Here is a 25,213-nt window from a genome sequence, read left to right on the forward strand (position 1 = left end):
GACCAGTCCTGCCCACCCGTCCTGCTGCCGTGCACAGCCCAACACCCTCTCCAACACCTGGCCCGACCCAGCTGTCTAAACTCTCCTGGTTGCTTTTGTTTTTTCTCCCATGAGACTTAGAAGTTCTGTGTGCTCAGCTCTGGGATTTCTGTGCAGTTTGCTTCCTGTGCTTTGGAACGGATGGTCCTCCTGGGTTTGACTGCCCGTCCTATTTTTGTTACTCTCGGCTCCTGGTTCCTGCCTCTCTCTTCTGGTCCACAGCCCCTCAAGCCCTGCCCTCCCTCCACACGACCTGCGCTGAGTCCCCGGCCTCCAACCACTCATCCAGTCAGTAAGGTTCACCGAGTCTTGCTGTGCGCCAACCCCCCAACCACAGTACTGAGGACACAATGTAAACAGCAGACCTCCCGGAGGGCCCTGGCATCTGCAGGCGGGCACAGTGGGACATCACACAGACACACACACACAGACGTGGTAAGAGCCGTGAAGGACAAGTTTGGGGGCTGGCAGAGCTGGGGACTAGCTGGGAGCCCTGGGGTGTGATGAGGAAGTGTTCTGAGGGATGAGCAGCAAGCAGAGAACAAGGCAGACACCCTGATGCCATGTTGTGAGGATGGGAGCCTTGCTCTTAGCTAGCTGTACCTGGTTCCATCCAGGGAACCTCTGCTTTTTCTCCTCCAGAGACTCAAGCTCCGTCTTTGCAGGGATAAGAAAGGTGCAGTCACTGGGCGGCAGAGAGCTGGGGAGGGGCCTCAGGGGTCAGAGCTTCTTAACTGACCATTAAAGGATCCTCCTTATTTCAGTGGTGACCTTCACCTTCTCTACAGAACCTGATGTTGCCAAATCTTGAGCGTCTGGGCTTAGTCAGCTTGGGCTGTGTCTTAGTCTGTTCAGGCTGCTGTAACAACGTACCGCAGACTGGGGCCTTATAAGCAACAGATGTCTGCTTCTCAGTCCTGGAGGCTGGACATCCAAGATCAAGGTGTCAGCAAGGTGTAGTGGTGAGAGCTTCCTGGTTCACAGATGGCATCTTCTCCCTGTGTCCTCACGTGGAGGAAGGGCTGGGGGCCCTGTGGGGTCTCTGTTAGAAGGACACTAATTCCATTCATGGGGGCTCCACCCTCATGACCTCATCACCTCCCAAAATGTCCCCCCCAAAACCATCACATGGGGGCTAGGATTCAATATATGAATTTTCGAGGGACATAAACATTCAGACCATAGCAAGTTGCTGTAATAAAACACCAAAGATGAATTTGGGGTGGCAGGGGGGACAGTCAGCTCATAACATGGGCTATTCTTCTGAGTAAACTGTGTTGGTTCTTATTTTTTGTACCAATAGACCAGGACTAGATTTTCCAGATCTGCCATCCCCATCACTGTAAGTCGTGAATTTGTGCCTTTAAAAAACCTCTTCACTGTGTTTTGGGAGGACTTCAGAGGGAGGGGGAGATGTCTGTAAATATCTGAACACCAATTCTGAGCTTTCTTCCATGACGTCCATTCCCGTCGGCCTTGCATTTGCATCGGGGACAGCTGACCGGTCCAGCTTCTGCACAAGACACTCACGTCTGTCCCGATCACAACTGAACCCTTAGCCCGTTCCCATCGAGCACGGTGGGCTGGGGCCCCGTGTGACCTGGAAGGAGGGAGGGTGGGGGACGTCTGGTCTATGGCTGGCTGCGCTCACACCTGGCGTCCGACCAGGCCCCTCGGCCACTCCTCCTGTGAGGACAGGTCCCCCAAGAAAGGGGCAGGCTCAGGACCTTTGTGCACGACGCCCCCTCCAGGCAGGCCTGGTTCCAAGGAAGAGCCCTGTTCTCCCCAAGTTGTGGGCAGGGGGGAAAATGATTCGGACCTTTGGCCACATCGGTCTGTCCCGCCCCTGTGAGACCCTCTTCCTGATGAGCCCAGGGGCAGGGTGGCTTGCTGGGGCTGCAGCGGGTGTGATACTGTGAGGTAACATTTGGTTTCCGTCCCAAGTTCCTGACACAAGAGCCTCGGATTCTCCAGAGTGATGAGTGACTTTTTATAAGTAATGAGGTGACTGCTGGTGAGGCCCCAGGGCTTCAGGATGGGGGCTGGTGGCCAGAGGAGCCCTCCTGTGATTACAGGGTTGGAATTTTCAGCCCCAACCCGACCTCCCTGCGGAGAGTGGAGGGGGAGAGAAAAGAGCTCCTCCTCCCCACCTCCCTCCCCATCCTTTCCTTAGGGTTACATCATTGTTCTCTTTAATGCTTAAATTTTTCCAAATCTGGCCACTGGGAGACTCTTGAAGCTGGCTTTTCTGTCATTTTGATAAGTCCTTTTACATTTTTGAGCAATTACTTGCTTCCTGGAACAAGATACTCTGGACTCACCTTGTACTTTTCCTGCTCCACGCCTGGAACCGGCCATTTCTCCAAGGAGCCTGGTTAATTCCGGGCAGAAGGTGGGCAGCAGTCGTTCTTAAACTCTGCCTCTCAGGAGCCCCTGACATGCTGGAAAGGTATTGAGGACACTGTGAGCTGTGCTTGTGTGTATATGACTATAAACATTTACCACACTAGAAATTAAACAGAAATTTAAAAACATGTATTCATTCATTTTAAAAGAACAATAATAAACCCCTCATATGTTAACACAAATAATGCATTTTAGTGAAAAATAACTATACTTTTCAAAACAAACTCTTTAGCAAATTTACTATAGAATGGAAAAAGAGAGGAAGGAGTATGTTAATATTCTTCCCTGATAATTATGGATACTTTTTATACAACAGCCAACCTCAACAAGTTGAGGTTTCTTTTTTTTTTTATTTAAATTTATTTATTTAATTTATTTATTTTTGGCTGCGTTGGGTCTTCGTTGTTGCGCGCGGGCTTTCTCTAGTTGCGGCGAGCGGGGGCTACTCTCTGTTGCGGTGCGTAGGCTTCTCACTGCGGTGGCTTCTCTTGCTGCAGAGCACAGGCTCTTGGTGCGTGGGCTTCCGTAGTTGTGGCACGCAGGCTCAGTAGTTGTGGCTCGCGGGCTCTAGAGCGCAGGCTCAGTCGTTGAGGCGCATGGGCTTAGTTGCTCTGCAGCATGTGGGATCTTCCCGGACCAGGGCTTGAACCAATGTCCCATGCATTGACAGGCGGATTCTTAACCACTGTGCCATCAGGGAAGCCCCGAAGTTTCTTAAAGGTTGGTGGCAGCTGGAATATGAAATCATGTCAATAATTGTGATGGATATGAAGTTTGCAAAATTCAAGGTTTCATGTGAAGATGTGAATTTTGTCACTGGCAACATGTACTATCAGTACGCATTATCTATCACACAATATATAACATTGTTATCTCTCACACAATATATAACGTTGTATACGCTGCATGTAATACACAATACTGTATATAACATATAATGCATGTATGTGCATATAAATATACACGTGTATATATATAATATGTCTTTAACCATTGCAGATGTAAACTCAGGATGGGTTCCTAGGCACGAGCCCTTGCTGGGTTATTTCTAGACCACTTTCCGCAGTGCCCTGTGTCTCCCACCAGCCACGTGGTGACCCTCTTGTCCCTCACAGCCTCATCAGCAAAGTTTTTGTTTGTGGCTAAGTGTTTGAATTTCTTTGCAATCTGATTTGTGAGAATGGTTCAAGCAAACTTTTCTTTAATAATAAAAAAAACAACATTTATTTATTTATTCAGCTGTGTTGGGTCTTAGTTGCGGCACATGGGATCTTGTTGCAGCACGCGGGATCTTGTTGTAGCATGCAGGATCTTGTTGCAGCATGCGGGATCTTGTTGCAGCACGCGGGCTTCTCTCTAGTTGTGGCGTGCAGGCTCTAGAGTGCGCGGGCTCAGTAGTTGCCACGTGTGGGCTTAGTTGTTCCGTGGCATGTGGGATCTTGGTTCCCAGACCAGGGATTGAACCCGTGTCCCCTGCATTGGAAGGCAGATTCTCAACCACTGGACTGCCAGGGAAATCCCCAAGCAAACTTTTGGTTCTGCGTATTTCCCCTCCCCGGGCCAGCCAACCGAAAACTTGTCACGATTGTGTTTTTCATCATTTTCCTTCTCATCTGCATTGACGACGCTAGTGTGCCCCTCCACCAAAAAGCTACTCAGTTGGGCTAAAAGAGGATCAAACATTTGAGAACAAGGACAACAAGCCTTTGCAGAGCATCTGCGCCCTCCCCCGGCTGGGTGGCCTGCGAGTGCCCAGCCCCTCCCCGCCTGGGGGTCTCCATCCGTCCTGACACCAGAATGTCTGAACCAGGACCGAATGTCAGGTACACCCCGTGAGCCCCGTGCACCCTGCTGTAGGTTCCCCTGCGTCATGGCGCTGCCCATGTGCCTGGCTCTGTCTCTTCCTGCTACTGCTGTGACGTCACAGCTGCTCAGGACTGGATGAAACGGAGGGAATTCTGCCTGCTGGTCCTTCCTCTTTCTTCCCAAGAGCACAATTATCCCTTATTTGAGAGGGTGTCTTTTTCAGTCTCTGCCCACAGTTCCCCCGACTCTGCAGGGAGCTCCACGTCTGGATTCAGTGGCGGAGACTCTGGATGCTTCTGACCCTCTGCAGCCCCACCCAGGCCCTGACCCCATAATTGTGGACCCAAGACCCTGTGCTTAATGCGGACCAGCACTTGCCCTTGGCTTAAACATCACAACGGCTCAACCTGAATCGCCACGCATCACAGATGGAGGGAGGGCCCTCACCATATCTCCAGGGGCTGTGCTTTCTCAGCCCCGGGGGTGCAGGCCTCGCCTGGCGGGAAAGAATGAGACTGGCTCGCCCTGACCTCTGGGGGCTCCATGTTGTCACTCGTGGGCCCGGAAAGCGTGGTGGGCCGGCCCTGAGGAGAGGCTCCGTCATCCCCTCTGCTGTGGGGCACCCGGAGCCCCTTCCAGCCTCTCTGCGCACCGGGCACCATGGACCAGCCCTCTCTTCCCCAGCCCCCCTCCCCACCTCCTGAGCCTCATCGCTCTGTTTGCCTCTTTCTCCCCTGTTCTCCCACCGCCCATATGGACGCACCTGCGAGAGCCCTAACCCCTGTGGGACTTTTCAGGAGGTGGGCCTTTGGGGGGAGATTAAGGTCAGATGAGGTCACAGGGTGGATCCTGCTCTGATGGGGGTGTTGGGGTCCCCTCTCCCGACAGAGGAAATGCCACGTGAAGACACAGAAGGGGTGTCTCCAGGCCAGTAAGAGGCCTCACGGGACCCACCAGGCTTGGGGCCTGGGACTTCGGCCTCCGGAATGGAGGGGATCAACGTCTGTCTGGCACCTGGTGGCCCGCAGGAGACGCCGGCTTCTTCATGAGGCGTCCTGATGGCTGGCCCGCCATCCCCGGGCCCTGCACCCAGGCTGCACTTTTTCCTCTTCCTCACCCGCCATCACCCTGCTCGCTCCGAATAATTAAATGTGGGCCAAGTTCTACTAATGAGCAGAGCAGGCAGGAAACTGTCATTTTCCTATTGTCAGTTTGCCAAGGCCCACTTCAGCCAAATCAAGACTATTAAATCACCCTTCACAAGACCTGAAGTGGGGTATCTATTCCGTGGAGTCCTCGGGTTCACACTCAGAGTCTTCAGGGGACAGATGACCAGGAAAGGGAATCACACGTGCAGACTTTTCTTTTCCAGGAGTTTTAAGAGGGCTTCTCACCGCATTTCATGCGTGGCCTCGGTGCTGGAGACGCAGGTGTGACAAAGTGACCTGGGCTCCGTTCTTCAGCTCTGGACTTGGCCCGAGCGCTCAGGCTCCAAACAACCCTTGTCGGCCCGTGTGGCACTGACTCCACACCCCGCCCACCTGCAGCAGCACGTTTTCTGCCTGAAAACAGACTTCCCCCTAAAAGGCAGCACAGACACCCCTCTTCTGCACCCATACGATGCGGGCTCCCCGAAGCAGCCCCGATGGATGTGCCGGGGTGGGAGAGCCCGCAGGCGGGCGAGGGGCGGTTCACCCCACACAGGGCTCGGCCACTACCGTGCAGTGGGCAGAGTCCGTCTGCAGCGTTGGCGCACAATCCTTTTCCCATCTTTGGTTGTGGTCTCCCGGTATTTCCCCCTCCCCACCTGATGGTGACTCAGCAACACGACTGACGTTGCCATGGGGATTGATTTTCAGAAAAGGTGAACAGTTCTTGGCACAAAAGGAGGTGCTACATCCCCCATGTGTATGACAGACCATGGCACTCCTGAAATATGCAGGAAATACTGCAGTTGTGTGAAAACCGCCTTGTGTTTATACGTGAAAACAGAGGTGGTGCTGAGCTCAGATTGCTGTAAACAGCTTTCTCACCTGCATACCTGTCGCTGGAACACCTGCAGGTCAGGTGGCATCTGGGGAAACTGCACGAGGGCCGTCCTGCTTGGTGGTTGGTCTCCTCCCCCTCTCCTAAACGCCGACTGGCCACCCGATTTCTCTGATGTCCAGAGAGTCCCCCCAGGTTACAAGGCTTCCCTTGCGGGGTTCAGCCCCCCAGGCAGAGCTACTGCAAGGATCCTTAAGGAACTAATATTCTTTGGGAGGAGAAATATTTTTACAAAGTTCAGCACCTCCTTTAATACGGTTTCAGTTTCTTTCCCTCGAACACATAACCTTTTACTTATTAAATTCAAGTAAAATGAGCTGAAATGCCTGTTAGTTTTAATAGACTCATCTTCGTTTGAGTCTTTTATTATAAAATTCTTCCCAACCATCGGCGTGGCTGTCATCCTTCCAGGCCTATCATGTTCAGCAAAATTAACCATATTTGTTTTTGTGTGGTGGGACTTAGGGAGTAATATTTTACTTCCTTAGCTGTACTTTTTTGCATTGCTTTAATTTTTAACAGTATAAAAATAACATTTCTTAAAAGCAAGAAACAGGGAGTTCTTTGAGCCTCCGAGGTGCCAGCCTGGGGGCCTGCCTTGTGCGCAGGCGCCGTGAGGGGCTGGGCCGCCTGAGCCTGCTCGGACCCAGGACTCCCCTGGTGCTCCTGTCAGCCTTGACCCTTGGCTGCTCCGGGACACTTGCCCCCGTCCTGCTGGCTGGAGCCGTGGTCACCTTGGCTCTCTGGCAGCTCGTCTTCAGTTCTGGCTTCACCTGGCTTTGCCCTTTCCGGCTGGGAGTGCTCTCGAGACAAAGTCCTTAAAATCAATCCGCTCCACGGCCTCCACCGGTTTTCCTCTGGAGCACTGGGCTGGGATTAACCTTTCAGGCCTGAGCCTGGCGCCGAGTGCAGCAAAGCCAGCCTTGCCGGGGACAATCTCTGACGCTCCCTCAGGTGCTGTACTGTCAGCGTCCACTCAGACCTGCGGAAGACCCCTCTCACTCCTGTTGATCTGCTGGGGTTTTGGTCACGACTCACCCATGTGGCAATAATGCACAGCAGCTGGCTGGCCCCAGGGCACAAATGGGACAGTGGCTCCTGTTCATCCATGTAGCCCAGCACCCAACACTGCCCTGGGATGTTTCTGAATCCCACATGATAAGTGCATCAACTAATGGGGCCACGTTTAGGGGGACAGTCAGGTACAAGGATGGTGCCAGGGTCCAAAGGCCATTTCAGGACGCTCCCAAGCCACTAAGAAAGTGACAACTGTCTAAGACCAGGATATCACATGCGTGCAGGCACCATCAGATCACACGCGCTGTGTGCCTACTCTGCTCTGGGCCTCATAACATCATTGCCAGGCAGGAGACACTACGGGTCTCTGTGTCCGTCATGGACACTGGCTATTCTCAGATGCAGGGAAAAGGAAACAATTGGCTAAGTGGTGAGGCCGAGCTTCATATGTATGTTTATGAGAAAGGATGATCACAAGTTAGCTTTAGTGATGGAAATTCTAACGTTTCATTACTCGCGGTCAATAGTGACCTTAAGGTCAAGCAAACATTTCTTCATCCACAGAGTGGGGATGTTAATAACTGTTAAAACCTTAATGGAGGGCTTCCCTGGTGGCGCAGTGGTTGAGAATCTGCCTGCCAATGCAGGGGACACGGGTTCGAGCCCTGGTCTGGGAAGATCCCACATGCCACGGAGCAACTAGGCCCGTGAGCCACAACTACTGAGCCTGCGCGTCTGGAGCCTGTGCTCCACAACAAGAGAGGCCGTGACAGTCAAAGGCCCGCGCACCGCGATGAAGAGTGGCCCCCGCTTGCCGCAACTAGAGAAAGCCCTCGCACAGAAACGAAGACCCAACACAGCTAAAAATAAATAAATAAATTTATAAAAAAAACGAAAAAAAACCTTAATGGATTTCGAGAATACAAAGATACCGTATGTAAGGAATTTATCACGCCTAGCACACAGCAGGTGCTCAGTAAGTGTTAGTTCCCTTTTTCTTCTTCATTCTCCATTATGAATATAATTAAAAACTGGATGAGCACCTAAACTTGCAATGAGAACATCATTGAGATAAGAAAATGGATTATACTGTGGAGTTTGTGAGGATGAATAGATGAGGCTGCCCTTGTAATTTCTGCAGACATATTTACTTGATGTTTGTTCTGTGGTAACTGCCTTGCATGGTTGATTGTTGGCAGTTGCCATCAGTTACTGTCTACATTCATGTTGGAATGTTCTAACCCCTTAAGAAAACATTTATTATTTTAGGACAGGCACATTTCCAGCATGGGTGGTGGTGATTAAATCTGAAGAGGAGACATTCTTGGGGATAATTTCCAGCAGAAGTGTGACACTTTTATGAGTCAACAGCATAGCTGCTGATTGAAATATCTCTGTGTTGGTGCAGATAGAAAACAGTCACAAGCAGGGGAAGCACCCCCTTCTTCCACCTGCTCTGTCACCTCCCAGTCCCTCTGCCTTCCTCCTGTATTTCCACACATCCTCATCCTATCTGTCTTTTAGGGAGAAGCTCAGGTATCACCTTTTATGAAGCCATCTTTCTCCCTTGATTCCTCCGTGAAGGTAATTTCTCTCCACCTGAATTCTGAAAACATATCACCTATACATTCTCACCTACACCTTACTCATCTTACTTTCTACTTTCTACCTTTATGAGTGCTATGTGACATTGAGCAAGCCTCCTAAATTCTCTGGTCACTAGCTTCTCTTTTGCAAAATGAAAGGGGTTGCATGACCCCATGTGAACATCTATGGGGCCTATACAGTGATAGTAACCAAGGCCATCTGGTCTACCCTGGTAATAAAGGTCATCTGGTAACTGAGGGCATCTGGTCTACCCTGGTAAATGAGGACATCTAGTCTACCCTGGTAAATGAGGACATCTGGTCTATGCAGTATGTGGGTCTGAAGGGCTGGCAGCAGCTAACCACATTCCGACGGCTGGTCCTCTGGAAGGAAAATTTGAGTGGCTGCCTCAAGAAATGTCTGTTGAGTGACCAGTGCAAGATCTGTGCCAGGTTCTATGGGCCAGGTAGGTACCAGAAGGGTCATTGCCAAGTGCCACATGCAAGGACAAAGGACTTGAAGGCCTGTAATCAGTTGGTTTTAAATGAAGCAAAAGGGAGACCAACCTGGTGGCCGGACTCCACCAGGGGAAGCCCTTCAGAACCTGGTCCTTCCCAGGTCTCCTGTTGGCCTCAGAGGAGTCACTGCCAGGTGGGAAGAGGGTGGGGGGAATTGGGACTTGGGGGGCCTCAGGGAGGTGAAAGTAGCCCCAGCTGGCAGCCAGCAAGAAACCTAGGACCTCAGTCCCACAACCACAGGAATAGAATTCTGCCCACAGCCCATGAGGCCCCAAACCCAGGACACAGCAGGCCAAGCCTGGGCCTGACTCATGGTCACTGGGGGGCAATAAAGGGCATTGTTTTAGCCACAAATTCGTGGTAATCTGTCATGCAGAAGTAGACAATCAATCCACCGCTGCGTGGGTTTCAGGGAGTCTGCAACCCCTTTAGTTGTGCAGTGTGTGTGTGTGTGTGTGTGTGTGTGTGTGTGTGGTGGGGCAGCTCTGTGTGTGCTTTTTATTTTGGAGGGGACCCAATGTTTCACCAGATTCTCTGAATGAGAACACATGCTCCCTAGAGAAACTGGGCACAGCGAGTGCTGCATGGAGAGGAAAATCCAGAACCGGCCAAGTGAGTGTGAGCGAACCTAGGACAGTTTTTTCTGAAAACACTGAGCATCAGGGCCTGGGGAACAGCAGGGAGACACTGCTGCCACCTCTCCTAATTGCTGAGATCTCAGGATGCAGGAAAGCGCTGGGCTTCCCCCGCCCCCCATCTCACTGTGATGAGCATTCCTCACATTCTCGAGAGCTTCCTTTCTGCCTTAATTGGTATGGTTTACAGAAAACAAATGACTCAGACTGAATGATATTTTGCACTATTGTAAAAGATAAGTTGATCTAATTATGATCTAACTTCAGTCACACTGGGAGAAACATATTATCGTATTTATGCTGACACAGAGACAAGATTTATTTTTTTTCTAGAAGAGGCATTTTTCTTTTTGAAATTAGAATGATATGCAAAACTGATTAACCCTGACCATCCCACCTGCTCAATTACACCCCTGTTCCTCAGTACTTTTAGGGTGTGGTCAGAGAAACGGACAAAGTAAAACCCAATGAGCTGACAGGAGGAGAGTTTACAGGGATTCTGTGCTGAGACCAGAAAGAATCAAGTAAAGGGTTAAGTCTTGTCTGCAAATCAGAAGTTTTCCCCAGAATTCAACAATAGTGTATTCATTTGCTGGGCATGGAAAAGATGTAAATTGTGCATAACTGAAAGACGCAAATTGGATATTGAGAATTAATGGGAAATTCTGAATCTGTCAATATTTAATTTATTTTCATACCGACAAACACGTGTCATTAATTAAGAGGCATCTTAACGGAAGGATTACAACCTGGCGAATCAGAAAGTCAGGTGTCCCGCCCGAGGCAGTCAGAGGTTCTGGAAAGGAAGCAGCAGGTTGATGTTACCTGCCTAGAGTGACCCCTCAGCCCTGCGGTGAAGGGGACACAATTCCTGGGCCTCTGACCTCACCGACGTTACGTCTCAGGGGAGGAGGGAAAAGCAGCTGTGGCAGCAGATCATATCTCCACCGAGGGGGAAATGAGACGAAGGCCATCTTAGGCATGGACCGGAAGCTACCCACAGTCCTACTTCAGGCCGCGGCCGTGTCTTGTTTCCAGCTCCATGGAGACAGTGGACCATTATCCATTCTCAAGGAGGCAGCCCCTGGGGTACGGTGGGCCCATCCCAGTTGGTGGGCCATCCTGGTTGGTGGCCTGTCCTGGTAGGCGGCCCATTGTGGTTGGTGGCTTGTCCCAGTTGTGGGCCCACCGTGGTTGATGACCCATCCCAGTTGGTGGCCCATTGCAGTTGGTGGCCCATCCTGGTTGGTGACCCATCCTGGCTGGTGGCTTGTCCCAGTTGTGGGCTCATCATGGTTGGACGACCCATCCTAGTTGGTGGCCTATCCCGGTTGGGGGGCCCTGTTCTGGTCAGTGGACCTGTCCTGGTTGGTGGACCTGTCCTGATGCCCATCCTGGTTGGTGGCCCATCCTAGCTGGTGGCCCATCCTGGTGTCCAGGCCTGGCTGGCAGCTCCACTTACCAACCTTTATTAAGCTCAGGGAGCTTCACAGCAACTAGTCTCAAGTTGACAGATCTCCAGAACCAGTAGGGCATCCTTGCTGTTTCATCTGCTTCCAGAAGGTTCTACTTAGTGGGACAGACACCTCTTAAGGACAAAGACAGTGATGGGGAAGAGGAGCTCTGGAGAATGGGGCATCCACAGTGGAAGGAAAGAAATAAAATGATCTCCTTCACAGATGATATCTTATATGTAGAAAACTCTAAAGATTATACACACACACATACACACAACTGTTAGAGCTAATATATGAATTCAGAAAACTAACAGGATACAAAATAAATACAAAAAATCAGCCGTATTTCTATACACTAGCAGTGAACAATCTGAAAAGGAAATAAAAACAATTCCATTTATGGGACCATATCTCAATGTAATAAAAGCTATTTATGACAATCCCACAGCCAACATAACACTCAATGGTGAAAAGCTGAAAGCCCTCCCACTAAAATCTGGAACAAGATAAGGATGCCCACTCTCACCACTTCTATTCAATATAGTATTGGAAGTCCTCACCACAGCAATCAGACAAGAAAAAGAAAAAGTATACAAATTGGAAGGGAAGAGGTAAAATTGTCATTATATGCCAATGACAGGACATTACATATAGAAAACCCTAAAGACTCCACACAGAAACTATTAGAACTGAGAAACGAATTAAGCAAAATAGCAGGATGCAAGATTGACATACAGAAATTGGTTGCATTTCTTTATAACAATTAAATAGAAAGGCAATGAAATAGAAATTTTAAAAAAAAATCCCTTTTAAAATTGCATCAAAAAAAAAAATACTTAGAAATAAACCTGACCAAGGAGGTGAAAGACTTATATGCTGAGAACTATAAAACATTAATAAAGGAAACTGAAGATGATTCAAAGAAATGGAAAGATATCCCATGTTCTTAGATTGGAAGAATTAATATTGTTAAAATAGCCATACTAGCCAAAGCAATCTATAGGTTTAATGCAATCCTTATCAAATTACCCATGATGTTTTTTACAGAACTAGAACAGATAATCCTAAAATGTATATGGAACCATAAAAGACCCAGAATTGCCAAAGCAGTCCTGAGGAAAAAGAACAAAGTAGGAGGCATAACCCTCCCAGACTTCAGACAATACTACAAAGCTACAGCAATCAAAACAGCAAGGTACTGGCACAAAAACAGACATATGGCTCAATGGAACAGAATAGAGAGCCCAGAAATAAACCCACACACCTCCAGTCAATTAATCTTCGGCAAAGGAGGCAAGAATATACAATGGAGAACAGACAGTCTCTTCAGCAAGTGGTGTTGGGAAAGCTGGACAGCCTCATATATATCAATAAAGTTAGAACACACCCATATACCATACACCATACAGCTCCCTGAGCTTAATAAAGGTTGGTAAGTGGAGCTGCCAGCCAGGCCTGGACACCAGGATGGGCCACCAGCTAGGATGGGCCACCAACCAGGATGGGGATCAGGACAGGTCCACTCAAAATGGCTTTAAGACTTAAATATAAGACATGGCACCATAAAACTCCATAGGCAAAACATTCTTTGACAGAAGTCGTACCAATCAGTCTCCCAAGGCAATAGAAATAAAAATAAACAAATGGGACCTAATCAAACTTATAAGCTTTTGCACTGCAAAGGAAACCATCAACAAAATGAAAAGACAGCCTATGGACTGGGAGAAGATATTTGAAAACAAAGTGAACGACAATGGCTTAATTTCCAACATATACAAACAGCTTATACAAATCAATGTCAAAAAAAACCAACCCAATCAATAAATGGGGAGAAGACCTAAACTGACATTTCTCCAAAGAAGACATACAAATGGCCAACAGGCACATGAAAAGATGCTCAACATTGCTAATTATTAGAGCAATGCAAATCAAAACTACAACGAGGGGCTTCCCTGATGGTGCAGCAGTTAAGAATCCGCCTGCCAATGCAGGGGACACGGGTTCGAGCCCTGGTCCAGGAAGATCCCACATGCCGTGGAGCAACTAAGCCTGTGCACCACAACTTGAGCCTGCGCTCTAGAGCCCGCCAGCCTCAACTACTGAGCCCACGTGCTACAACTCTTGAAGCCCGGGAGCCTAGAGCCCGTGCTCTGCAACAAGAGAAGCCACCGCAATGAGAAGCACGTGCACTGCAACGAAGAGTAGCCCCCGCTCACCGCAACTAGAGAAAGCCCGCACACAGCAACAAAGACCCAACACAGCCAAAAATAAATAAATTAAAAAAAAAAAAACTACAATGAGGTAACACCTCACACCACTCAGAATGGCCCTAATCTGATTAAAAAGTCTACAAATAATAAATGCTGGAGAGGGTGTGGAAAAGAAGAAACCCTCCTACACTGCTGGTGGGAATGTGAGCTGGTGCAGCCACTATGGAAAACAGTATGGAGGATCCTCAAAAAACTAAAAATAGAGTTGCCATATGATCCAGCAATCTGATTCCTGGGCATATATCCAGACAAAACTCTGATTCAAAAAGATACATGCACCTTAATGTTCATAGCAGCACTATGTATAATAGCCAAAACATGGAAGCAACCTAAATGTCCATCGACAGAAGAATGGATAAAGAAGATTTGGTATATATATATAATGGAATACTACTCAGCCATAAAAAAGAATGAAATAATGCCATTTGCAGCAACATGGATGGACCTAGAGATTATCATACTAAGTGAAACAAGTCAGAAAGAGAAAGACAAATACCATATGATATCATATATGTGGAATCTAAAATATCACACAAAAGTACTTATTTACAAAACAGAAACAGACTCACAGACAGAGAGAGAACAGACTTGTGGTTGCTGGTGGGGAGGGGGACGGACTGGGAGTTTGGGATCAGCAGATGCAAACTAGTATATACAGGATGGAAAAACAACAAGGTCCTACTGTATATCACAGGCAGCTATATTCAATATCTTGTAATAAATCATAATGAATATGAAAAAGAATCTATCTACATATATACTAACAAGAGAGTGAAAAGACAAGCTACAGAATGAGAGAAAATATTCTCAAATCATAGATCTGATAAGGGGTTAATACCCAGCATAAAGAACTCATAATTCAGTGACAAAAAGCTAATAATCTAATTCACAAATGGGCAGTAACTTCCACAGGAATTTCTCCAAGGAGGAGAAGAGCCAATGAGTACACAGAATGTAAACTGAAACCACCACACGATGCCTCTGCACAACCATGAGGACGGCTGTTACCAGGAAAATGGAAAATAACAAGTGTTGGTGAGGACGTGGAGAACTCGGCACTCATGTTTGGCTGGTGGGGATGAAGATGGTGCAGCTGCTGTGGACCACATCCTGGCAGCTCCTCAAAAGGTTAACGTAGAGTCACCATGTGACCCAGCTATTCCACTCCCAAGATAAATGAAAACAAATGGGCACGCAGAATTTTGTACGTGATGTTCACAGCAGCGTTATTCATAACAGGAAATGGGGGAAACAACCCCAATGTCCATGGACAGAAGGTGGAACATTGTTCAGCCTAAAAAAGGAAGGACAGTGGTGATGACCTCAAAACACTGTGAATGTACTTAATGCCACTTAACTGTACACTTCAAAATGGCTAACATGGCATACTTTATGTTATGTATATTTTACCACAATAAAAAAGTATATTTTCATGTATAGAGACAGTGCCAATCCTAAGATGCTGCATCGATTGACTGGTGTTTTTAAAACTCAGTCTCACTGAAAACTGGTGACGGCTTCTGTGACAAAAGGAAGATCAAACAGGAAAAACATGTTCTTGATATTCTTCTCAAAGTAGAGAAGAGGAAAAAAAGAAGAAAACAATGGATAAATTCAACTAGAATCAACCTACTTAAACATGAATGTTTTAATATCCATACGACATTCTTAAAACAAACTTTCAGACACAAAGTGATTTAAAACTTTATAAAAATATATATACAGCTTCAAACTATACAGTTTATTCAATTTAACAGACTGTCCATTTTTTAATTTAAGACACACACAATTTCAAAGAAATTTTCAATTTTATCCCAATTTCTCACTTAAAGTCTCAGATTACATCTACCTATTATGTACAAACAGATGAATAGAAATGTCCTCAAAGTTCCCAGGGTTTGGGTTACAAAGAAAACTTAGAGAATTTCATCTTCTCTGTGTATAGGAATTAAGTCTCAGCCCATTTCATATCTGTCTTTCCTATTTTCTTGTCAAATATTAGCTCTTCTTAAATAGATGTACTGATTTTATTCATTGTTTTTCTCAGGAAGGATATGTGTGATCCAGTAATTAAAGAAAGCTGAGATTACTCGGGCATAGTCTGGAAAGCAAAAAGAAAACAGAACAAAAAATAAAATAAAACAAAATATTCAAACAGAAAGAAAAATTATAAATTATTATTTTGTAGATATTAGTCCTTAGGCCCAAAGCAAACCCTGAAATAATCTAATAAAACACAACTCGGGTGTTGAAATGATGTTGATTGTCAGCATGCTTGCAAATCCCAAAAAAGTATGGGTGACTCTGGAATATTTGTATTTCACTTGGATACAAAAGTTCTGTTAGAGCTGAACTCCATAACACCACACGCAACATTACATGCTTAACATCTGAGCTCAAAGAAAACCACATACGAACTGAAATGAAACAGAAATAGGAGTTTACTTCAAAGATGGACAAAGTAGCAGGAAGTCAGAAGCAGGATTCTAAGTGAGATGAGCTGGAAGGGACAGGACTCAAGTTTCAGGAAACTGTCCCAGGAACAGCCCAGCAGAGGGCCTGAGCTGACGTCACAGCCCCTCATTTTGGGCCTCACTCCTCGTAAAGATGCTCACTGAGCGGGACGCAGGTCCAGAGGCTCCAACCCTGAGAGCACGCACACCCTGTCTGGCTCAGATCCTGGTGCCCGAGGGGCAGCCGACTGCTGCTGAGGCCCTGAGACGCACTTTCGAGCAGAGGCTGGGGCTGCGGGGAGGGGTCCCATCTCGCGCTCCATGCAGAAGTGTGGCTGAGGTGCCTCCAAACTCGTCCCCCGTCCTGCCCGGGCCAGCTGCCCGGCCCCCCAGCCTCGGGCTCCCGAGGATGGCGGTGGCTAATGTGTGCACAGAGGACTCAGGAGGGTCCAGGGCGGGGATGCCTGCAGCATCTTCATGGTGCGCGGAGCACGATAAAAACCCCACAGGTGGTGACGCGCATGTACATGCAGATGACGGAACGCAGTATGTGAGACCAACTGTAGAAACACGTGCACTGGCCTCGGGACAGGGCTGCTACACCCCAGTCAATGAAACACCCGCGAACTAGGAAAAACAATCGTTGAGGCAGCACAGAGAGAAAGCCCCCTGTGTCTGCTGTTAAAATGCTATTATTTCCAGGCTTACTCTATAGACAGGAGAGATACAGCTACTAATTAAACTTCATAAGCTAGTTTTAAGAAAAAGAAAACAATTTCAGAATGCTAAATCTGAATTAGACAGAACCAATATTTGAAAATAAAGCTTCACCATTTGTAAGATTTCATTTTACAAAGTAGCTCAACATAGAAAAACTTGGACTGCACATCCTACATGCACTAAAAAGGAATCCGTTTTCACAGAAAAGTGCTTCATGCATAAATTTTAGTTCCACCAACTACCTAAGGTGCTTGTAGGCAAAACCTGTCCAATGGTTTCAATGTAAGAAGCAAGAGAAGCATTTCCACTCAATCCCCAATCCCTGTTCCAAACTCTCCTGATGCATCTCAGAGCCACGCGTGAGGAACGTCTTCAGTGTGAGGAACTCCACTGAATTGTAAATGATTTATTTTCATCTCTCATAAAAACTTCGTATTAGTTTAACTTAATAAAATTGGCTTTTTGCAATCTGAAATGTAAATCTTTTTACATTTCTTACGGAAATGTAAATTTTTAAATACTGATTACAGCAGGCCCAACAACCAGCAGTAAGGAAAGGAGCAAACACTGGATCACGGGGCTGGGGGTCCCGAGTGGCCCTGCGGCGCCCCCGGCAGGAGCAGGGCTCTGCCAGCACTCGCTCCCCTGCCTGAGGGTCTCCCTTCTCGGAGCTGCTCCCACCGGCAGCCCACCGGCTCTCGCTCCTCCCATACCTCCTCTGGTCCTACTCCTCGTGGCAACCCCCCCGAAGGCACCGCCTTCACCCCATCTCTGGTCCCCCAGCCCCACACTCTCTGGCCCCGCTCTGACAAAGCCTCTGTCCCCCCGGACCCGAGGCTGCTCTGTGAGGGTGACGGGCAGTGGCTCTCCCAGGCCTGAGTCCCCACACCTGGACTTCCGACAGGAACCTCCAGCCGGCCCCGCTCAACACCCCACCTGCTCCTGGGGCTGCCTCTCCTGCCTCATGATGCGCTGCAGGCTTCGTGCAGGGCTTCGGGCCACAGACGTCCACATCCAGTCAGTCGGCAAACCCTACTGAGTCCACCTTCACAGCCGACCCAAATCTGACCGTGCCCGGGACAGCCATCTCGCCGGGAGTATGACCGAAGCCCCCGCTGTCCCCGACCCCTTCTCTAGTCCGAACATGATGGCTGGAGAGATCTTGCTAAGTGCGGTCAGACCCAACAGGCTGGCCTTCCAGCGGCCCCACATCGCCCAGGACAAAGGCCAACGAACTCAGCACAACCTCCAGGGCCCGACGTGACCCGGTCCCCGGCTCCTCTCCCACCCGCTTCTGCCCCCTCGCTCCCCCCCCAAGACCCCGCCCCCCCATGTCTTCTCCGTGGGCTCAGCTGTACGAAGCACACCTCACTGACTTCTCCGTCTGGCTTCCTCCGTCCCCCACTAGAACGTAAGCCCCGAAGGGCAGGGTGCTCTCCCCTGAAGACCCGCGGCGGGACCAGGGCCGCACAGGCAGGGCAGACGAGGCCCCCTAACAGATCACTACTGGACGTACGGGGGAGGCAGGTCCTCCTGGCGACCCCAACGCACAGGGGTCTCGTCAACCCCCGCCAGCCACTTGCTAATTATACTGGTGCCACATGGCTTCACTGCTGTTCCACGCGACGCGGTGCGATATGCGGCTTCTTAAACATGCCAGCCTTGACTCTTCAGCTACACCGTGAGGCTTCCAAGGAGAAGAACCATGCCCTGTACTCCTTTTGAGATCACTGCCCCAGGGTAGTCTGCAGAATCACTTTCATTCACTCAGCTAAGTCTGCCCAGTGCCTGTCCTGGGTCCGGCACCCAGGACAGGCACGGAGTCCTGCCCCATGCCGTGCAGCTGAAGTGCACTCCAAGAAGTCCCGATCCTCTGATACTCAGTGTCTGCAGACTTCTGCGGCCGCAGTATTCCCACCGTGGCCCGGTGGGACTTCAAGCTGCCAGTGTGAAGCCCCACCCATGGCACTGTGAAGACACAAGCACAGTTGGCCCAGCACTCTACAGTTTGCATGAAATGGGCACCCAACAAAGGTTGAGGAAGTAACAAAAGAGAAATCATCTTATAGCTCAACTCCCTTTTTACTGTAGGGTCCAGGAAAGCAGACCAAGACATTTGGAGGAGAGAAAAAATGTACCTTCTCCGAATCTAGCAGAGGAAAAGGAGAAGGGAAAAAGAAATGAACTCTTTCACTTCCATTTAAACTAATAAGGATTTGGTCCTAAGAGTGGAGCTCGCAAGTCTGGAGAATTAGATTGCACACGCATGTCTGCATATATCATGTGAGATATTTTTATAGCAAGAGAGATGCAAGAAGCATATTCCTCTGTGGGAATCTATTCCTCAAGCCATATGTGCATCCTTATATTTTCTGATTCAGGACTGCTTTGCTAGAGAGTAAGTTTTTCAGAGGCAAACCCTAGACAAGTGTCTAAAGCAGCACAATGAATAAAGTGCACAGTACATACCGGGTGGCATCCTGCAATGTTCTGGGAACACTTCCAGGGCACTCTTCAATCTTTCAGTATCTTGCAAAAGTAACAGCGTTTTCATGTGATCCAGAATGAACACATCTGAGGAGGGCATGCTGTGAGTTTCAAGATATTTAAATAGCTCTTCACTGGTCTCCATGAAGACAGCTGAGTCTGAATCCTTGGAGACACCTAAACAAAGACAGGATCACTTAGAAATGCATTTTTACTCCTATAAACTGAAGATAAGCTCTCACCTCCTAAAGAAAGCCTCAAACGTATATTTCTATTTAGAATGATGTGTTTGAGAGACAATCAGAACAGAACTTTGAAAAGCAAACAACAAAATACAACTGTTGAACCACAGTGGAAAGGTGGTGTCTGTTATGGGCACTGATCTCGTAAAGCAGCTCTGAGTGTTCCAGGTACTGGAATCCACGCACGGAGCAGGGGAAACACACGAAACCAAGCCCTCCGAAGGTGTCAGGCATCTACAAACAGAGCATGAAGCTGCTGGGCATCTGGGATGCTTCAAGGAAGCCAAGGAGGCTGCCCCATGAGCACAGCGCTGTGCCCGCTGCCGGCCGGCGGCAGGCCTACATCGTGCTGAGGCCATTTCTGCACTAATCCCGGTTGGTGTTCACAGGACATCTAGAATCTGTGACTTCATGGTCTTTGCCAACTTTGAAAAACTCCCAGCTGCCACCGCTGACACGTCCCTCGGGCCCCAGTCCCATGGGTGAGGCTCCTTCCGACCCATGTGGCCGTTATGCTCCTTCTGTGTTTTCCATCCTTTCCTCTCCCTCCTTCACTCTGGATACTTCCTTCAGCCTGCCCTGCAGTTACTAATTCTCTTTTATGCTGAATCTAATCTGCTGTCTGAACTCGTCTTTGAGTTCTTAATTTCAGTTATTATATTTCTCAGGTCTAGAATTTCCGTTTGATTATCCTAACAGATTCACATTATCTGGTGAAAGTCTCCGCTTTTCACCTTTTTTCTGCATCTTCTCCCTACTTCTTGGACATCTAGATCATAGTTATTTTAAATCCCTTGTCTGGTAACATCAGCGTCTCCACCCCGTGGCCTCTTTCTACTGCTCTTTTCCTCATGGTTTTGGTCGTATGGTCCTGTCTCTTGCTGTGCCTGACGCACTCCTTTGAATGAACATGAAAATCACAGGGTCTCGGCTAATGGCATTTTCCTCCAGAGAGGGTCCCCCCCGCCTCTGCTCGGCAGGCAGAGAAGGGGCAGGCGGCTGAACGGACCACAGGGTGTCTGCACGTCTGGCCGGCAGCTGTCCACCTGCACCTGAGCGCGTGGCCTGCGTGCTGCGCCGGAGGGTCCGGTGAGCCCTGCCTGCTCGGTCCCTCAGGACGCCACAAAGGCCGTCCTGCCATGAGGAAGACATCTGCCGGGTTGCCCTCCTCCCATCCCACAGTTCAGGGCTTGGCCAAGGTTTTGAGGGGGGACCAGCAGAGCTTTGCTCTGGTCTCTGACCCTCCTTTCTTACAGAGCTGGCCGACCCTGGGCCCTCCACTTTCCTCCCCAGACCTGTGAGACCACGGGGGCTCTGCTGGTTTGCCTGCTCTCCAGGGCTGCACTGCCCCTTCCCCTGGACCCTCGCTCAAGCCCCTGTCCAAACTGGCAGACACCTTGAGGGAAGGAGGGCAGCAGCATTCTGGCTCACCCAGCCTGTGGTTCACCTCCTCTGGGATCTGTCACAAGGGCTTTTCCTCAGCAGCTCTTCAACTCCAAGTACACTTTAAACTTCAGTCTTCCTTGGCAGGAGGGCTGTCTGCCACAGGCTACTCCCTCACGCAGAGAATGGATAATCTACTGAGATCTCTCTGAAGCCTACTTCTGTTCTGCAGTGTATCCGCAACATCCTCCTATTAGTCTCATATGGATATTTGTTAAGGATGTTTTCAACTTAACACAAAGTGTGGACAAACAAGCGAAAGTGAAAAGGGTCAATCTTGGTTAAAATGGACCCGTTAATCAGGGTGTTTTTGCATCACTGTTTAAGTCCATTCCTTACCCCTCCAGTTGTCACATAGGCAGTATTTCTCCATCTTGGTCATGCTGGAGGTTCGATGCCCTAAGCCCACCACATCCCCTGAATCTCCCAGGGACGGATCAGAACGGGGGCAGTTATGCCAGCACCTCTGTTCTTGGCACCGAGCCAGCACCCGCTTCTTCCTGACCCTCGGGGCTGCTGTCTGTTATGCTCCACACAAAGGTGAGGGATTATCACCCGTCAGAATAAATCCCAGGATAGACTTCCGCTCCTGTATCAGTACAAATAGTGGTCAAATACGCTTACTGAAAAATCTCAAATCACAAAGCCACACACTGGGGAGCAAATCAACGTGTGTCCGAAAGAGAGAGAGCTGTGCTTCCTTCACTTCTCTACTAGCTGATGAAAATGAGCAAGAGTCCATCAAAACCTCCAACCTGGATTTATCTTTTCTTTAGACATATAGCTGAGAATAGCAACATATTCTGAAATTGGATTTTAGAGAAATGAGGATGATGAGACCAACCTCGTTTGGACCCACACCTCTAATGGGCTGGCTGTTTCCCCTGGTGAGCCTAGAGCAGGGGGCCAGCCCAGATCTTTGGTGGGATGAATTTAAATATTTGGAGTTTTGCCTCAAAACTAACGACTTATTTTGAATACTGAATACTTTAAATGTTTTGTATTTTAAACATTTAAATATTTTACATTTGCTTATTTTTCCAAATAAGTAGATGCCATTATTCAAAAGAACAACAGGAAAAAACATACCATCATAAAAATAAATTTCTTGTGTTGACTTCAAAAAGTTCAGGATACCATCTGCCTTTTCATTGGTACTTTTAATGTCTTCCTCCCCGGCGTCTGTGGCTCCTTCCTCCTCGGCCTCCGGGACCCCTCCCTCCCTGTCTGCGACGTCCTCTCCATCACTCACTCTCACGTCGTCCTGCTCACTGCTGGTCTCCTCAGGCTGGTACATGAAGTTGACGCCAGAGACTCCTGTTAGTAAGCCAGCTGCTTTCTTCCTCTTAATTTGCTGTTTCTTTTTCAGTTTCCTTTTTTTATTTTTGCTTATTGTGGGGCCATCTGTGTGCCGTGGCTGCAATTTTTCTTGCAAAATACTCTGCTGTTTCTCTAATTCTGCTTGTTCTACAGGAACGTTACTGGGATTTTTAAATTTTTTCTTTGAATTATGCTTTCTAATTCTTCTTCTCTTTGGTTGAGCATGAAGATCCTGATCTATAAAAACAGAAATTCAAATATAACAATTTTCTGTAAAATGGAACCATAACAACTTACTAGGCTAAATAAATTTTCCATTAGGATCTTATAATTTTAGCAGAAAAGGAATTTAAAATATTTACTTCAGTGATTCTTAACTTTATACCAACAAAGTACACTGTTAAGGATGCTGGGATTTACCATGAAGTAAATAATAACCTACTTGTTCTTCCAAAAAAGGTGTATGTATGTGTACGCGTCTGTGTGTGTGTATGTGTATTTATTCAACATTGTTACAATCATGACATACGGTATGATTTTAAGGATCTAAGAGTTGTTGCAGTTTTATCGAGAGTAAAATTTCATGCCTATGGTCTTGGGAAGAGAAACATGAATTCTTATGCTTTTTAAAATGTACTTTAGCACCTTCTAAAGAGTTACTTGTGTGTGAGGATGAGAAGCAAACAGTGACGACCTGCCCATCTGAATCAGCAATGGGTCCCATATGAATGAAGATGAAGCCTGGGCTCTCGGCAGGTAAGTGACATGGTCGAGATGTGGCAGTCACTGCCACGCAACAGACAAGGTCTGGGGTGGACGTGTGGTGGGAAGGCCTGCGGTGGACGTGGAGCCTGAGAGGAACGACCTCCACGCCAATCCTGCCCCGTCCACCCCATCCCCGCACCCTCGTGGCAGTGCGTGCCCGGCACGTGCTCGGCACACGCCCGGTGCACGCCCAGCACACCTGCTGCTGCCCACACGCGCCCACCTGCTCCGTCCCAGCCAACCAAGCACGGCGGTGCTGCCATCAACGCTCAGACGCTTCTTCTCAACAACCCTCACTTCTCACAGGTTCTCCCTAGGCCCACCACAGGTTATGGTGGGAAATCAAACACTATGCGTGAGACTTCTGAGACGCTGTGCGTCACTACGTGGAATGAAGCTCCCTCTCCCTGTAATTCGCACTCTGAGGCTTTGATCTGCCGCTGACGTCAGCCAGAAGGTGCCGTGTGGTCCTTGCGCTGCGGCTCCTGTGACTCGGAACCCGCTGGTCACACCCTCCGATCTGTGGAGGTGGTTTCTTCTCTTGTTCTGGGCTCTGAGTCTGTTAATGCAGCCAAACTCCCACCTGCGCATTTAAACAAGCGTCCACCCGCCCCCCCCCCCCCCCGGCCTGTGTGACACGGAAGGCCCCCTCCCCTGCAGCTTCGTGTCATCACCAAACCAGACACTGCCTCTGGATACGGGGAGAGTCCTCCTCTGACTCTGGAATGAGAGTCCTCAGTTTTCTCTTGATACACGTGACAACCAGGAGACCTGGTGCTGCCTGCAACTTGGCATGAAGCCCAAATTACTCCTCATAAAATCATGATGTGACACTGTCATACAGTCCCATACTTGGTACATTTTCTCTCTCTTCTCAATCACCAGTGGATGACTGAACACAGCATTTTCCTATTTCATTTGAAAGTTGATATTAACTGATTTTAGAGACCTGCTTAGTTTCGCTGACAGACACCTGATTCATGAGTATCTCTGAATAGCTGGCCCTTGAGCTGGTCTTGTCAAATATTAATGTTTGAAAAATGACCACTGCTTATGGAATTTAAAAAATTTTCCAGATTCAGTTAAAAAAAGAAAAAAATACATTTCTCCTCATTGGGGTCTATTCTTGCCTTTATTGATTTGGAAAAAAGTCATCCATAGGATGCTTTATCACGTTACAGTAAAGCCATCTGGGGACCAGCGTGCAGTCATCTGGGGGCATCCTTTCTGTCCACCAAGAGTGGCATCCGGAGAGCTGCTCTCATTTATTCTCCGATATCTCCATTCTCCAGGCCCTTCCAGCCGAGCCAATTACTGACGTCATCCTCCGGTTCATTTCTCTTTGCAAGTGGTGAGAGCACAGCATGAATGCTGCCCTGTGAGGATGATTATGCTATCAGCCTGCTACTCTAAAAGACTATAAAACAGGAATTTGAGAAGGAGGAGGTGGCAAAAAAGGGTGTAAAACATAAGAGTATCATACTTTTTCATATAAGTGTGTCTGAAGGTCCAGATGCCAGACCTGTGGGGTTAACTGTGGTTTCTGGGTGCTGTGACTGTAGGTTGTTTTTTTTCATTGTACTTTTCTGATTTCCAACTGTAGGACTTTGAGCAGATACTGCTTTCATAATAAGGAAAAATTATTATTTTAAACTTGATGAAATTATGACAACTCAAAACATGGGATGTCACTAAATTCTACTTAAAGGTGAATTTATAATCTTAAATATGTCAGGAAAGAAAAAAGGCTAAAAATCAATGATATAAGAAAGAAGCTGGAAAACAACAGCAACTTATACCTGAGGAAAGCAGAAGGAAAGAAATAACAATCAGAGGAGCACAAAATAAAGGAAGAGAAAAGAAAACCCAACAGAGAGAGAGCAACCAGCACTGACACTGTGAAGAAAGAAAACAGACGAACAGTGCAAGACTGGACGGGACGAGCAGAGGACACATAAACGCCAGTGTGGGGTGAAGGCGTGTGTTAACATACACCCTGTAG

The 25,213-nt window shown here is 48.2% G+C and overlaps 1 protein-coding gene and 1 long non-coding RNA gene across 3 annotated transcripts in view; both read right to left on the minus strand.

Annotated features, from left to right (window-relative positions):
- The window catches only part of LOC130706073 (uncharacterized), a 64,387-nt gene extending 61,938 nt beyond the window's left edge, over positions 1-2,449 (minus strand). The window contains exon 1 of the long non-coding RNA XR_009006462.1: positions 2,361-2,449. This is a non-coding gene — a long non-coding RNA (uncharacterized LOC130706073). The remainder of the gene's footprint in view (positions 1-2,360) is intronic.
- Positions 2,450-2,941: 492 nt separating this feature from the next.
- The window catches only part of ERICH1 (glutamate rich 1), a 58,540-nt gene continuing 36,268 nt past the window's right edge, over positions 2,942-25,213 (minus strand). Inside the window, exons 4-6 of one of the 2 annotated variants that reach the window (XM_007188952.2) lie at positions 22,216-22,683; positions 19,424-19,618; positions 2,942-3,176 (exon numbers count right to left, since the gene is read on the minus strand). In XM_007188952.2, the coding sequence (XP_007189014.2) occupies positions 3,160-3,176; positions 19,424-19,618; positions 22,216-22,683 (680 nt within the window). In that variant the 3' untranslated portion in view covers positions 2,942-3,159. Of the gene's footprint in view, positions 3,177-15,411; positions 15,883-19,423; positions 19,619-22,215; positions 22,684-25,213 lie in introns of those variants that run through there. The other variant, XM_007188951.2, reaches the window with a different exon arrangement.

The sequence above is a fragment of the Balaenoptera acutorostrata genome, chromosome 21 (assembly GCF_949987535.1).
Source record: "Balaenoptera acutorostrata chromosome 21, mBalAcu1.1, whole genome shotgun sequence".
Lineage (NCBI taxonomy): Eukaryota > Metazoa > Chordata > Mammalia > Artiodactyla > Balaenopteridae > Balaenoptera > Balaenoptera acutorostrata.